The sequence below is a fragment of the Priceomyces carsonii genome (genome assembly GCF_900007245.1).
Source record: "Priceomyces carsonii strain CBS4050 genome assembly, scaffold: Debaryomyces_carsonii_scaffold_4, whole genome shotgun sequence".
Classification (NCBI taxonomy): Eukaryota; Fungi; Ascomycota; class Pichiomycetes; order Serinales; family Debaryomycetaceae; genus Priceomyces; species Priceomyces carsonii.
The window spans coordinates 785,569-800,355 of NW_026946677.1; the positions used below are offsets into that span (position 1 = coordinate 785,569).

The following is a 14,787-nucleotide window of genomic DNA, read 5'->3' on the forward strand; positions in this document are numbered from 1 at the left end:
TAAAATCGGAATATGTGAAATTTGGAAACCAAAGAAATAGAGAAGTAAACACCAATACAAGGATGCAATTGAATTTAAACTCTGATTTCTATGGCGAGTTTTACAAAGACCCTTTCATACAAGATGAGTAAGTTATTTGACCTTAGTAAATTATGCTTTCCTCAAAGCTCCATTACTAACTTAAGTGATAGGGACAGCCTTGAACTTACTGAGATTATTCCTAGAATTTTAATAGAAAGGTCCTCGTTTTTGAACATATCAGAGGAATCTTTACAGAAGGAAATAGATAATCCAAAAAAAGGAGACGATGTAAAAGAAGATGAACAAGAGCTGGGAAATGAAAAAAGTAATATAGTTGATACAGCAACTATTGAAACTTTTCAACAACAAAGACAAGAGCTTGCGAGGAGCATTGGCTCAGCATTGAACGAAACATCCTTATCAATGGATCTAGTATCATTATTGATATCTATTGCTAGTCCTAATATTGGAAAGTCTACGATTTCTCCTCATCTCTCCAAGAATGTACCCTTGGGATCTTTAAGTCTGGACAGACTACAGATAGAAGATAGTTCGGAAGTAACAACACCGCTTAAGTACTCTAATGAAGCAAAAATTGGACAGGGGTTAAAGCGAAATGCTATTAGTAAAGTCATCGTGTCTTTTACAGATGCCAGTGAGAGGGTGAGGGAAGAGACATCAAACGAGAAACAGTATTGGGATATGATAATTCAAGTTCTCAGTAATGATGAAGTATTATTTAGTACGAAAGATCCCTTGAGTGGCCTGAGGGTTGTCGGTATAAGATATGGCTACGGAGACTCTGGATCTAGCTTTCATGACAAAGGATTGGCCATTTTACGTCAAAATGGAAATACCCACGAAATCACCTTCAATCCAATCTCTTCAAGCACTTTAAAGCCGATGCAGAAGATCTACAAATATTTGAGGATAAAGATTCTTAGTAAAATTGATGATGATTATATGGTTACCGGTCAGTCCATATTTGAGAAAAAATTTGATCAGAGTAAGTTCAAAGTAATCAATGACATAGAGAAGGCAAGATTCTTTTTATTTGAAGAGGATTTGTTTTATCATTTGATTAGGGAAGCACAATTGCTCATAAGTTACAACGTTTCAATAATATCAAATAAAATAATAATAGAGTTAAACAATGATATTATTGAATTAGAGTCAATTGTGTACGACGAAAATAATGAAGACGAGTTAAATAATTATTATCAAAATATCAATGAGGACTCCTCAAAAAATAATATAAGAGCACAGCTAATGTTGAAATATATGAAACTTATGTTATGCTGTTTTTATGAGTATAACTTAGCTTTGAGACAAAAGGTTCCTACGGCATTCACTAAATGGAAGCAATTCAATTCACATCCATTGATACTTAGGCCATTTTTAGGAATAATCAGACACGAAGGCTATTTAAACCGCATAGGAGATATGATAAAGCAAACAGAGAGCGAATTCAAGGAGAGTGTTCAGATTGAGCTCATCAACGACAAGTTTGTCAACCTTTCTAAAAGAACCCGCAATGCGTTTCAAAAGGCTGTTGATATACCTCTATCTGTTTTCGATCTTACCATCAAGAAGTTGGGAAGTGAAGAATGCTTGAATGTAAAACTTGAAGTAACAACAAGTGAGCTTTTCGTCAACATTATCTTGAAGCTTAATATTACGAGATTCAAGTCTTTGGATGATCTTAAAACTAATATCAATGGTACAAATGTTTTACAATTAAACCTCAATGATATTAATGATCTTGAAGATTGCTTGAAATGGCCGATTGTGAATTTCATTAATCTGTAACGATATCTATTTAGAAAATATACTAATCGACAATGGGTACAACCTTCCTACTCTCCAACTCCTGGATCTCTTCTGCATTCTCTTCAACAAACTTCTTCAATCTGTAATACTTCTCATCTCTCAAATTGTTGAATATTAAGAAGTTAATCCAAATTTCAAAGAAGGCATACGTGAAAACTAAACTGGTGCTGAAGTATTGACTTTCTGCCAAATAGGAAAAACTTGCCAATAAAAAGAACCCAGTTAGCCTGGTGGGTACGACAGTCTCAAAGTAGTCAATATTGTCTGCTAACAATGGAATTAAGTCACTTATTGCAGATGTGCCAATTATGGTAACCAAAACCCCAATCAAAGGATTACTAGGATCTAATATGGTAAGCTTAACTTGCATGGCTTTCCCGAGAAGTAATATAAAACCATAGGTACTTAAGCTTTCCGGATCCTTGACTAAAAGGAAAGAAATCACCAGTAAGAGGATGACACGAACATACAACAAAGATTTTGCGGTTAAGAATTGCATTTTAGATCTTTCAACCAACTCTTTCTTCGGGCTATAAAGAAAGCTGCATCACATTTTTTTTCATGTCTTAAAGCGCGTTTGACGGCAAAGAAGTTTGGTAGGTTGGCCAAAATTGCAAAATCTTTAGATTAAAGAATGGTTAGTGTACTCAATAGCTTCCCTTATATAAGGTGCCATGGCTACGTTGTATTTGATTAGAGCTACATCTTTTCATAGAGTGAAAGCTCTTTTAACAAAAAGATGGCATCAAAGAATGAACAAGAATGGAAGCTGTAGATATAGAAACGAAAAAATTGAGAGAACAAGATAGACAACAATCCGTGGATTTGGGAAAAATAGTTAAGGATTATAGTTGAACCTTCGTTTTCCATACTCGCCCTGTAATTGTTCATAACAGCCGTATTTAATTGACCTGTAAAACTGGTTTGCTTCCCTAAATACTTCTGTATAAAATTTCATGCATTCGTTGGGGGTATTGAGAGCAAGATGTTTTTCATGGATGCTGTTATCTCCATGTGCTCTTCTGTAGTGAACTTTCAGAATGTGGCAGTTGCTTTGGTAATTTCTTTTCGTTGTGTATTTACAAATATTCATTTAATATAACTTTTACAACCATTTTCCATTGAAGTGAAACAATAGTACATACCATATATCTTATCAATTAAATATGGCTTCAGAGAAAGCTTCAAATATAACGCCATATAGCAAGCCTCCAAGTAACAGAAAGTTTAGAAACAACCTTAAATATAAAGGAAAAGAGAGTGATTTCGAGTCTACACAAAAGAAGCTGCAAAATAGGAAACTGGATAAAGCTCGTCATAAAAGAACAACAAAACCACCGAGGGAAAGAAGTTTGAAGTCTAAGGCGATAGAAAGCATTTCCCACTTGATAGGCTCTCTAGTTTATAGCGTGATTGATATTAGTGTTACGATTACAGAGAAGTTGCCATTCGGACCTCAAGTGATAACGTACGTTTGCAGTAAAATAATTCGATAGAAGAATTACTACTAACCAAGCTAGATTCACAATAAAAGCAGTATATCTTATAAAGAAGAATATAGGGAAGTTTGTTAATTCTGTTATCGAGACACTGAAATACAGAATCATCTATATTCCAGTGAGTATTTTTCTTAATTATATTATTATAAAGCATCTACTAACAGTTGTTTCAGATCCTTTCGGTTTTATTTTTCCCCTTCTTAATTGTGGTCTTAATAATATTATCGTCTATGTTTGGGATTTCTTCAATTGCCATAGCACTTCTCAGTGTGGCCTCTTTGATTGCATTTTTCATTATTTGTAAGTAGTCCTAACTTTTGACATACGATCTATACTAACCATTTCTAGCAATATTTTTAGTCCCCCTCCTGTTGTTTGCCATAATCATTGGGGGAACATTCTTACTAATATCTTTCTTGATTTCATCTCCTCAAGGGAAAGTCTATGATTCCTTAGTTTCAAATGAGGGCAAGCTGTTCAATGCGAAATTAAGAGATATTGCTGATAAGTTTCCAAAGCCTAAAACTGGTCTAAGCTATGGCGTTAAAAAGCCTCAATTGATCAAGGCTGATCGGCAAGATGAATCGATTGCAAAAATGTTGATTGGAACTGAACATCAAAAGGAGTCTACAAAATTCAATGTAGAAAAAAGCAGGGAGCCAGTCAGCAAAGACCTAAACCATTATATAAAACAAAGCAGGCTGCACAAACCAACAGATGTCGTTGAAGACTGTCATTTTGAAACTAGTCCCTTACTTGAACCTCACGATAGAGAATCAAACGAGCAGCTTACCGGAAACCTGAATTCTACACCTCCTCTTTCGCAGGACCTCAAATAATACTACCTCAATACTCTCTAGTTAATATCATTGACTATATTATTCTTTGTACAAATATTAAATTTGATCAAGATCACCTTTAATATATGGCGTTTTTGAGCTTAATAACTTTTGTGTAAGGTAGGATTTTTTCAATCTACGAGATTTCGACCACGTATTATCTGTCATACTAAATATTAGGGGAGCTATCATCACAACTATCCAACATGAGATTGAAATCGACAGTTTTCATCGCCTTGTACCAATTTATATCATATGCGTTCGCTTACTCGATCTCTGAAGGGTTTGTAAAAATCAATTCTGATGTTGTACATTTTGGAGAAATCGAGACTCAAGAACTCAAGCAGCTACCAATTTTGTCACATAAAGATAAAATCGAAATAGAGTTTGTTTTGAAAGAACAGGTTACTGAAGCACCACATCAAGTTGTCGTAACATTGGGAAATGGGAAAGGATTGGATGCCTCATACGTGCCTTCCTTTCTGCTGAAGGAAAACAAATTATCTTTGGTGATAGCAGCTAGTAAGATTCCAGAGGTATTGAAAATTAAAGATACATTATTTCTCAATTTAATAATTGGCGATTCAACTTCAAGTCCTAACTTGTACAAGTTCCTTACAGAGATACGTCCTTCTGAAGAATTTCAATCCACCAGTAAATACGAATTTGAATCACAATTTGGATTGAAACCCGAGATTCATCATGAATTCAAGAAAGAAACCGAAACTGTGAACCCTTTGGTTCCTGCATTTTTCATTTGGGGAGCACTTTTATTATTCATAGGTTTGTTTGCAAGTTGGATCATCTTTGTTGGTATCAATATATTTGCAAATTTCAAGTCTTTTTCTACAACCCAAATCATTTACAATGCTAGTTTCATACTCACTCTAGTTGGGTTTGAACTAATTGTCATAAAGTATTACTTGTACGAGTCAATTTTTAAAACTTTATTTCATGGTTCTATTCTCGTTATTCCAGCTATTTACTTCGGCTCGAGAGTATTAAGAAATTTGTATGCCCTTCGCAAAATAGGAAAGGCTTAAATAGATCAAACCCTTGAACGAGTTATATCTAAATTAAAATATACACATATAGAAGTAAAACAATGCAATGATCATTTGGCGATGAAATTATTTTCAATCCATCTAAAGTTCCAAAACCAGTATTTTCCAGTTTCTTTGTCTTTTAGGCCCTTATCCATAGAGTTGGCAGCTATTATTTTTCCTTTTATTAAAGCCATAGGCATAAATGAATATGACCTAGAGTCTAACGAATGGCAAAGATTATCTCCTGTACACCATACATGACCCTCTGGAACTCTTACAAATTTGTTGTAACCATCGTGTTGAATGATTTCTGCAGCTGAATTAGTCAATTCCGAAGATGATGATGGATCAACTAATATAATATCTCCCGGCATACCCGTTATTCTTTTGCACACCCTGTGGTCAGGGTCACTTGGCTTGATTGCAACAATACAATCTCCCATATCAAGACCTCTACCGAGCTTATATTTCTTTACTACATGCACATAGTCATTGTGGTTCTGTAGAGTCGGTAACATGGATTCGCCCCTCGTCTCTGTGAACTCATAAGCATGCTCATGAAGCACATGTAGTAAGCACCCAGCTCTTAAAGTCCAAGATAGAGTCAATCCTAAGAACCTTAAAGTATCTGGTAAAGGCATGATAGTAGCAAGATAAATTCTTCAGTACCGCTCGCGTTTTAAGTTTTATAGGCACCTGACCGGACCTTTTAAGTACAAACTCCTTTTGGATGCTGCAAACATATAGGTAACTAGGATTGATTCAATATTTATTTAAAGAAGCTTTTGGTTACATTTTTTGTCAAGAGAAGAATAGTATACATAGCTATTAAAAGTGATCAATAGACAAATCCTAAGATTTTTCCGGATACATGCTTTCTTCTGGCCTCTTCATGATCCATAATACCAGCGGAGGTAGTCAAAATAACATAACCAAATTGTCTAGCTGGTAATAAGTTGTCCGTCCATCTTTCAATGTCGTTAATTTTCACGTTGAATCTTGGAGAGATAACACCACATTTGTTTAATCTACCATTCAATTGGACGACTATCTTGCCCGATCTGTGATCATCAATATATTCAAATTCGCCAATATAGCCTAGAAGGAGTTAGTAATTCAAGATTTTGTAAATTACGTTTTCTTAAGATTTGTGTGAAAAGCGTTCCAAGGCCAGCTGGAGGACCAGAGCCATAATGAACGCATCCCAGACTTGCTCTTCCGAATACTTAAAAGACAGAAAGGGACTGAACACCGATCAATCCATCCAGTTATCAATCCGGTTATGATAATGAAAACGAACTAAGCTTATACATACCATGCTTTTGCATCACAGTGAGAAACTTGATGATGACTTTTGAAGAAGGTCTGAGCAATACTTGACGCTTTCCTGTCTTTTCAGCGTTATTGATTCCATTCAAGGCATCAGCCAATACGGAGGTTCTAGTCATTCTTAAACTATAGAGTGTTAGTACATCGTCTTCCATCCATCAAAAAGCCGCATGAGTGTCCGAAATGAATAAGGATTCATGAGCCTGATATTTTGATGCCAGGTGTCTATCGTCTCGAGCGCCGACTTTCCAATACTGTTGAAAGTGGAAAGCGCACTTTGCCATTGAAGGACATGAACATATCATTGGAACTACAGTTCTTCGAATCGAGCTTCAAAAATATCTTCAAGACAAGTAGATTCTGGCATCATATTTCATTATTTGGTCCGCTCATCAAATCATTTGACAGCGCAAAAAAGAAAAGTTTATTCTTTTTCCTTTCTTCAACATCAATCCATTTATCGATTAACACTTCAATTGTAAACCAACTTACTTCTTTTACTATCTGATAAAAGGAATTATTACAGAAACTGGGTTAGTTATTACTTTGAGCTCTACTGAAAAAAATTTTCACACTTAACTTTTTCAATATACAGGACTATCAAATGTAGTGTAATTTTGATACTGGTAGCATTCTAGATAAAGATGGCACACTTTAATAGTGGCCAAGATAAATCGATGAAAGATTGATTATAGGTTGATGTCAGATGCAAAGAGAGACAAATTCGACTTCTCGTTCAGAAATTGGAGCTCTGAAAGAGTTGCTGCTGCTGTTGTTTCAAATCGTTAAGCCAAAATGTGTAGAGCTTTCACAGCTTTCTTTGATGCCACCTCAACTTTTCAGACCAGATAACCCTCAGTTAATCAGGGTTTTATCAGCATTGAGTGATTTGCTTAATCTGCATTATGAAATAAACAAAGCCGACGGTCCATATATTCTCACGTCCACAGTTGCGGACTATATTTTCTTTCCAGTGTCTAATTTGTTAAAGCAGCCTATTTTGAGTGATGCGGTTGCAACAGGTGTGTTAAAGATCATTAGTTTTCTTTGGAGGCATGTATGGGGTTTGAATTCTGAAGAGAAGTTATTAGATCAACTTTATCCGGTTATCTTACATATAGCAGGAAGTAATTCAGAAAAAGGTGTAGAGATGTCAGAGAAAGATTTTCAGTTTAAAGAGGCTGTTGTTTCTTGCATGGTCGGATTAATTGAATACTTACCTCCAAAATACTTTGAAGGGAGTCAAAAAAGACTCAGTTTATTGGGGTCTACAATTACTATTCTTCTCAACATTATGTCAACTTGCAATGCAACTCAAGCAGACTTTGAATTAGTAAACATTATACTTTGCACATTAAAGTTGTTGTACAAAAAGCATCTTACTACATTCATGTTGCAGGAGGTATTCCCGGGGAACGTGTCAAAGTTAGTCAACTACTTGACTACTTCAAAAAACATATATTATACAGTTATTGTCAACGTTATGGAGCTATTGAAAGAGATCATTATTAAGGCATTTGGTGATGAAGTTATTCATGTAGAGCCTTCATCAAAGCCTCAAAGAAACTTGAATGGCTTACGTGGTTTATTGGAGGACACATCAATTGAAAGTTCCGATATGATATATACCACATCCAATTTTGAAATAAAGATGTCGTCAGACGTTAAAAGGCCTAAATCATGGCTCACGGCTACTTCGAAGCAATTAAAGATTTCTTTGATTATTATGTTCAAACAACTACTTATAACTTCACCTTCCAATAAATTGAAGGTACGTACTAAAACGCAAGTCTCTAAAAGTATCACTGATTTTGTTAAAGATGTACTAGAAAGTTGCTTTTTTTCTTTAGGTAATGAATTCTTGCCAATAGCATTAGATGTTTTATCATTATTGTTGTCAAATTTTGATTTTAAGAATATTCGGGAGGAGCAAATATGTCTTAACGATTTGTCGTGGATGGTTTTGCCTAATTATTTGGAAGGGAGCTTCACCGATATAAAGCTGGAAATCCTTTTTGAAGGTATCCGGGTCAAGTTAGAAGATTTGATCAATAATAAACTTTCATCAATCATGATGTCGACTGACGAAGAAAGGATAGGGCTCTTGATATCATCTTTAATGTTGCACTTTAAGATTTTAGAGAAATTATCGAGCACATTACGCAAATCTGATACAATTTTGAACAGTTTCAAGGTATGCGTAATGAAAACACTTAGAGAAGAATTATCTAATGAATATTTCAGAGATGTTTTAGGCAAAAAGAAGAAGTCAGAATCAGTAACAGAGTTCGGTGAAATGGGACACAAAGGGAATCAGCTAGATAATATAGAGCTTCCTCCTCAAATTGATGCAAAAAGAATTACTTCTACAAAGCGGAAAAAGAGTATGCCGATTTCGAGAGACGCGTACTCGTCACATTTGTTGCTTCTTGGAAGACAATGGGCAAACGGAGAAGAAAACTTCAGTGCAATCGTTGAAGAACATTATTTTGATAAAGTTTTTTCCTTGACTATAGAAAACAAATTGGAAAGCTTAATTAGTGTTTTAGCAGCAATTGATGTTTCAGCGACTCCTGAAGATAGCTTATTTTCTGCAATAGAAGATATTTTGGACGATGACTTTTCAAATACTGACATATCAATGACGTCGATCCGAAGAGGTATTTCTCTTTGGATTGCAAATCTCTATATGAATTCTGCAGCCATTCCTTCAAAAAATGATGGACTTGAGATGGCTCAATATTTGACATTGGATGATGCCGAGCCTTCTAGCATACGTATGGATCATAATGAAGAACTTTGCTATCTAATTTTGAGTAAATCTCAAGATTTGATTGATCAAGTCTCTGAGTATCTAGATCTGCCCTTCCTGCTTGATGAGAAAGATAAATTAAAAAGATTAGAAATATCTTACGCAATGGCAATAGATTCCATTGGACTTGTTTCATCGTACCTACCATTACCATTATTTCAGTCTGATGTATTGATTGAATACTTATACCCCCTTGTTGAATCTTTGACATATCAGTCAAATCCATTATTGCAATCGCATTCTTTAAAAAGCGTACAGCTAATTGCAAAAAATCACTACGATGGGTCGGTTGAAAGACTAATAATAGACAACCAAGATTATTTATTAAACTGCTTGAGTTTAAGGTTATCTCTGGGAAACTTAACCCCTTCTTTATCAGGAATCCTCTTGATCATAATGAAATTGTCAGGAATCAAATTGTTGTTGACCAACCAGTTATCAGATATCATTACCAGGATGTTCGTGTTGATAGATTCATATCATGGCTATGGAACTTTACTTGAAGGATTTTTCATAGTCTTCGAAGAGCTCACTGATCAAGTCAAGAAAGAATTCTTGAGCCATAAACCTAATCTCGAAACTAATTCAATTAATGGGTCCAATTATACACCTTGGGGAATGTGCAAATACGAGCAACTCATCAAGCTAGTAAACGACTCCTCTAAACTACTGAATCCCTTTGCTGATCAAGACTCTTCTAAGTACTTTACTAGAAAAGAGGACGCTCCCTTCGAGAAACCTGATGGAGACTCCGATGATGAAACAGACGATGAGACAGACGTTGACCTGAATAATGATCAAGAACCTGAAGAGTCGCCATGGACATCACCTATACCGAAGTCCATATATTTCATTATCCAAAGAATGTTCAGCTACGGTTTCAGGCTACTATCTCATCCTTCGGCTAATTTAAAAGTTCAAATAATTAAAACAATGAAAAGCATTTACCCAATTCTCTGCACTGACTATAAGTTATTGCTCCCTTTGGTCGCATCAAATTGGTCGATTTTGATGTCTTTGATAAGTGGAACTCTTTCAGTGTCCAAATTCGTTGGTCCACTGTCTCATGATGCCGAGAACTTAAGTATTCCAGCAGTGGAATTGGCAATAGATATCATCAACAACGACACGCATGAAAAATTTTTGAGTAAAAAATTTATTGAATCTTGGGACTTCTTAATCGAAAGTTCTAAACGATCGAATAAAGAAAGATCAATGCCTAATACTCAATTGGCTAGAGTAGCACGGAATGATATGTTATCTACAAGAAATCCAAATTTATTGAGGATGTACGTGAAGTATATTTTAACTGGAATGAGAATATACGAGAGATTTATTCCTGATATTACTGCTTATAATATGGCAAGCTTTTGCATTACACTTGGGATTCCAAAGAACTTACCTTTAGGACGCGATACCAATAATATTCTCTGGCTATTAAGGATTCAATCCTGATTCTAGCCATCAAGTTGTATCTTATAGTATTAATAGAGTAAAATCATGATGTTAAGTAGCCATTGTAACATCTTCTATCAGCTTTTCACTATCATTTTCGTCAGTCAGTGTTACTAGGTCTTTTATAACAGACTTTTTGAAAGGAGGGTTAGTTGGTTTGCTAATTGGAAAATTGAGCTGTTGTTGACCTTTAGGCAAAGTATTTTTTTCAACGTCCTCAACCGGAACAACTTCGTCATTAATACCTGTTGCTTTGTTTTCTTCTTTTGAAAGTTTGACTTGATCTGCCTTCGACAAGTTGATCTTATTATTCTCCATAAGCTCCCTAATCGGTATGGCTTTTGGCACTGTATCTGAGAGGAAGCTGAGTGAGTCGTGACTTGAAACTGCATTGCTCAAATCTTTATATTGTATCTTCTTTCGCCTATCCATTTTAGCAAGTAAACTAGCTTGTTCAACAAAGTATTGAATAAACAACTCAGTAGCTAAACCAGTAGCGTATACCGCTCCTTTTGACGCAGCTAGATAATCCGGATCCATTTTGAATATCTTTTTGATTTTGGATAAAGGTAATGTGAGCAATTCTTCATCTTCTTGAATACCATCATCTAAATCATCCCCATCATCTACCTTCAGCTCCCCATTTTCGCTTTCTTCTGTCTTAGTCTGTGAATCAACTTTCAGCTCATTACCGAGAGACTCGTCTATGGCTGCTTCCCGATCTGGGGTAGCTCCATTGGAAACAGGTGCTGGAGGTGTAGTATTAGGTGTCTCGCTTGTTTCATCCATATCATCTAATTCTCGGGCATTAAACGATAGTATTCGTTCTGGGGATTCCATTCGTGAATATAGAGTAGGTATTTTTTCTACTAGTATGTTGATATTACTTTAAGCGCATCACCCTCGGAAAGTAAAATCAAGAATTTATGATTTCAAGAGCAGTTGATATGGAAAACAGCACAAAGAGAGCAAGAGCACAGAGCAAAAGTAACATTGAGAATGTCGAGTGACAATAAGCACTGTAATTTGAATCTGACAATTCTGCAATACTTGCTTTTGAAAAATTTACTCTACAGTTTAGTCCCTTATATTCAATGGAACATAACTTGAATAATTAGTAACTTTAATACTAGGACAATATATACATAAACCGAAAACCGTATTTGACACTTTTCAAAATGCTGAGCTTTCTAATCCTTTAAATTCAAATGAAGTGATATCAATGATCAACTGGAAAGTAGAGTTAACCTAATTACAATATCATGGGCTAAGATGAGGGTTCAAAGTTCTTTTTTTGGTCACTTTCCACAATCTTAGGGTGAACATATTCTTCTAAGTAGTTATTGCTTTCCAAGTCGATGTTGTCGTAATTCTCACCATATTCTATGAAATCTGTGATATTTTTCCAAGCCAACTCAGGACTCTTAATTCCATCCTTGTATCCAACATATTTCTGCTCTATTTGGGGAACATTTGGCGAAACTAAGGGTTTTAAGTTACTCACATTTAAATCTTGTGGAACTACATAAGTTCTCACTTTTGACCAGTTCATTACGAAAGATCCATTCTTGTTCAATTTTCCGTACCCCGAAGAGCCAGTACCCTTGTAAAAATGCTTGTTTCCTTGCTTGGTGGTCAACTGGTGTCTCTTTGAACCTCTGGTGGTGTAACCATACCATATTTGTCCATCTCTAAATGTTTGCCAAGGTCTCCTCAAGTTTGAAACGCACGTTTGGTGAAACCTAAGTGTATCAGTAGCCTTCATATCCGACTATAGAAGATTTAGCCAAAGAGTTCTTAAGTTATGGGAAGCCGTTATTCTAATTCTGTGCTTCTCGCTCCATTTATGGAAATTTTTTAATATACCTAGGCCATGTTAAATTAGCACGTGATGTACCGAAACCATATATTAAGCTTAGAACGTTGCTTTAGCAAAAACACCAAGTAAGTTATTGTTGAAAATAGAGTAATATGAGTATTCCAGAGACGCCATCAGAGAAAGGGTTCTTCAGTCCACAGCACGGATATTCAGACCTCAAGATAAAGACCCAAAAATACTCAGACAAGCCCACGCCAATTTTCGCTGAACAGGGCAAAGTTAATGATTTTATTGCATCACATTCAGACAAGAGCCATAAGAAAAAGTACGCAAAGAGTATTTTCAATTTCATAGTGAAACAAATGTGTAATTAGAGATTCCGCAGTTTGGAAGATTAAAAATGTCTTCAATTGGCTAGATAGAGCAACATAATATAATTTAATGATCATAAAAATTTATTTCTAAAGTCTACTACTATTAGACGTCAATGACTTGTTTGTTAAGCTTACCACCTTTTCAGCCAGTCCATAGCTTCCCTGATAGCCTCCTCCGCCGATTCCATAGTTGTGGATGAGCCATTTATTATCTGGGTCAATCTCTATTCTGACTCCACCTTCGCGGAATGGTCTGAGGCCCACGTTCGTTCTTACTATGTCAATCTCCGGTGGATTGTTATCAAAATTCTTGTCGATTAGCTCAGGCATATATTTGACAGCTCGCTTAATAATCCTTTGAGTTAATACATCATCTATTTTCAGGGTATTATCATCGATCAAAAAACATCCACCTATAATTGATCCACCCTCTTTCCTAGGCATAATGTAAAGCATTTCACTATCGTAACCAGGAAAACCTTCTACACTAAGTTCATGTTTTGCTTTATTGCGGACATGCAAAACTTGGCCCTTAACAGGGAAGTTCCTTTTGGGATCCTTATACCCTTTCAATTGAGGAGCTAACAAACCAGTAGCATTGACAACAATATTTGCTTTGGTCCCATTCACGTAGCGAGCTTCTTGAATATCCTTCAATTTTCTTACTCTTTTTATCGTGTTCCCAATTTCTAAATTTTTCTGGAGAAGATAGTTCAAGTATATCGGAACTGAGATAATGACTCCTGAAAAGGAAAATCCAAAAGCAATTCCATCAGGAAGATCATGACTATCTAATATTTTGAAGTCTTCGACAAGGTCTTTAAACCACGGAACATATTTCAGTGGGTCGCGTCCCTTTTTATCGAAATCGTATTTTGTAATGTATTCAACATTAGGCTGAATCCATATACCCGCCTGGGGCTCAGTCCGTGCTAGCTCCATGAACTTTTTGTATCCAGGCTCATCGATTTGCTGAAGAAATTTATCTTCTTTTGAAGCAAATGAATGCCAGTTCCCCCCTGCAAAGGGTGAGGTGTAGTCTATATCCAAATCTCCAGGAATATGGTAACCAACTACAGTTACATTGTAGTCCTTATTAGATTGCTTCAAAAGCAAAGCTGATGTGAGCCCAGATACTCCAGCTCCCACTACTACTATATCCACTGTCATGTTTAACTACCAATTTAGATAAACTAAAAGAAAATCTTTCTCAAAATCTACACAGGATATCTGATATCTGGAAATCTGCACAGGTGTCCACATTACCAGATCGCGCATCACTCATCAAGCGTACTTTCCTACTATGCTGGATTTACACTAAATGTTGTTTCGCCCTTTGACGTATATGTGATAGATTCTGCCTACAATTGACCTTTCGAAAATGAACAAAGTATGCGAAGAGTCTTGTAGTCAAAAGCCCCGGTGTTATGCAAATCTGTTTAAGCCTTATATTTCGCATCAACTTAGATTAGCATATCGGATTATCCATACAGGTATCTAATAGCTCAACAGCTTACCGCCTTCGTTCCTTTGACATTCGTATTTCGGGATTATCTTCGTATATGTTCTGTCTATCATCGTTCCCGAATTATTATTTAGTCCACGCGCAACATCACCCAAATCATAACAAACACGAATTGAAAAGAATATGCCGAGCAGATTATGTTCTCAGCAAGCTAGTTTTATGCTACAGTATAACAACCACCCACCACCCCTAATAGCTAACGATTGGTTTTTTATTCAAGTGCTGGTTAACTTACCGT

At 35.9% G+C, this 14,787-nt stretch overlaps 12 protein-coding genes across 12 annotated transcripts, besides 1 other annotated feature; 6 read left to right on the forward strand and 6 right to left on the reverse strand.

Annotated features, from left to right (window-relative positions):
- Positions 1-90: 90 nt before the first annotated feature.
- MED17 (Med17p) lies at positions 91-1,830 on the forward strand (the record flags this gene model as incomplete). The annotated part of the gene is made up of 1 exon (XM_062953873.1): positions 91-1,830. One exon carries the CDS (start codon positions 91-93, stop codon positions 1,828-1,830), a length of 1,740 nt encoding a protein of 579 aa, XP_062810633.1.
- A 22-nt stretch (positions 1,831-1,852) lies between these two features.
- PRCAT00003913001 (uncharacterized protein) lies at positions 1,853-2,350 on the reverse strand (the record flags this gene model as incomplete). Its single annotated transcript, XM_062953874.1, has 1 exon — positions 1,853-2,350. The coding sequence occupies one exon, from the start codon at positions 2,348-2,350 to the stop codon at positions 1,853-1,855; it is 498 nt and encodes a 165-aa protein (XP_062810634.1).
- A 339-nt stretch (positions 2,351-2,689) lies between these two features.
- Positions 2,690-2,944, reverse strand: PRCAT00003914001 (uncharacterized protein; the record flags this gene model as incomplete). The annotated part of the gene is made up of 1 exon (XM_062953875.1): positions 2,690-2,944. The coding sequence occupies one exon, from the start codon at positions 2,942-2,944 to the stop codon at positions 2,690-2,692; it is 255 nt and encodes an 84-aa protein (XP_062810635.1).
- Positions 2,945-3,017: 73 nt separating this feature from the next.
- Positions 3,018-3,347, forward strand: PRCAT00003915001 (uncharacterized protein; the record flags this gene model as incomplete). Its single annotated transcript, XM_062953877.1, has 1 exon — positions 3,018-3,347. One exon carries the CDS (start codon positions 3,018-3,020, stop codon positions 3,345-3,347), a length of 330 nt encoding a protein of 109 aa, XP_062810636.1.
- A 599-nt stretch (positions 3,348-3,946) lies between these two features.
- On the forward strand, positions 3,947-4,189 carry PRCAT00003916001 (uncharacterized protein; the record flags this gene model as incomplete). The annotated part of the gene is made up of 1 exon (XM_062953878.1): positions 3,947-4,189. The coding sequence occupies one exon, from the start codon at positions 3,947-3,949 to the stop codon at positions 4,187-4,189; it is 243 nt and encodes an 80-aa protein (XP_062810637.1).
- A 206-nt stretch (positions 4,190-4,395) lies between these two features.
- On the forward strand, positions 4,396-5,232 carry PRCAT00003917001 (dolichyl-diphosphooligosaccharide-protein glycotransferase; the record flags this gene model as incomplete). Its single annotated transcript, XM_062953879.1, has 1 exon — positions 4,396-5,232. The coding sequence occupies one exon, from the start codon at positions 4,396-4,398 to the stop codon at positions 5,230-5,232; it is 837 nt and encodes a 278-aa protein (XP_062810638.1).
- A 71-nt stretch (positions 5,233-5,303) lies between these two features.
- On the reverse strand, positions 5,304-5,876 carry IMP1 (endopeptidase catalytic subunit; the record flags this gene model as incomplete). Its single annotated transcript, XM_062953880.1, has 1 exon — positions 5,304-5,876. The coding sequence occupies one exon, from the start codon at positions 5,874-5,876 to the stop codon at positions 5,304-5,306; it is 573 nt and encodes a 190-aa protein (XP_062810639.1).
- An 824-nt stretch (positions 5,877-6,700) lies between these two features.
- Positions 6,701-6,763: a sequence feature (Short protein (PRCAT00003920001, CUM66259.1) was converted to a misc_feature.).
- A 507-nt stretch (positions 6,764-7,270) lies between these two features.
- PRCAT00003921001 (uncharacterized protein) lies at positions 7,271-10,831 on the forward strand (the record flags this gene model as incomplete). The annotated part of the gene is made up of 1 exon (XM_062953881.1): positions 7,271-10,831. One exon carries the CDS (start codon positions 7,271-7,273, stop codon positions 10,829-10,831), a length of 3,561 nt encoding a protein of 1,186 aa, XP_062810640.1.
- A 51-nt stretch (positions 10,832-10,882) lies between these two features.
- On the reverse strand, positions 10,883-11,671 carry HFL1 (DNA polymerase epsilon noncatalytic subunit; the record flags this gene model as incomplete). Its single annotated transcript, XM_062953882.1, has 1 exon — positions 10,883-11,671. One exon carries the CDS (start codon positions 11,669-11,671, stop codon positions 10,883-10,885), a length of 789 nt encoding a protein of 262 aa, XP_062810641.1.
- Positions 11,672-12,098: 427 nt separating this feature from the next.
- Positions 12,099-12,596, reverse strand: MRPL27 (mitochondrial 54S ribosomal protein mL41; the record flags this gene model as incomplete). The annotated part of the gene is made up of 1 exon (XM_062953883.1): positions 12,099-12,596. The coding sequence occupies one exon, from the start codon at positions 12,594-12,596 to the stop codon at positions 12,099-12,101; it is 498 nt and encodes a 165-aa protein (XP_062810642.1).
- Positions 12,597-12,802: 206 nt separating this feature from the next.
- Positions 12,803-13,024, forward strand: PRCAT00003924001 (uncharacterized protein; the record flags this gene model as incomplete). Its single annotated transcript, XM_062953884.1, has 1 exon — positions 12,803-13,024. One exon carries the CDS (start codon positions 12,803-12,805, stop codon positions 13,022-13,024), a length of 222 nt encoding a protein of 73 aa, XP_062810643.1.
- An 87-nt stretch (positions 13,025-13,111) lies between these two features.
- On the reverse strand, positions 13,112-14,194 carry DAO1 (Dao1p; the record flags this gene model as incomplete). Its single annotated transcript, XM_062953885.1, has 1 exon — positions 13,112-14,194. The coding sequence occupies one exon, from the start codon at positions 14,192-14,194 to the stop codon at positions 13,112-13,114; it is 1,083 nt and encodes a 360-aa protein (XP_062810644.1).
- Between the last annotated feature and the right edge of the window lie 593 nt (positions 14,195-14,787).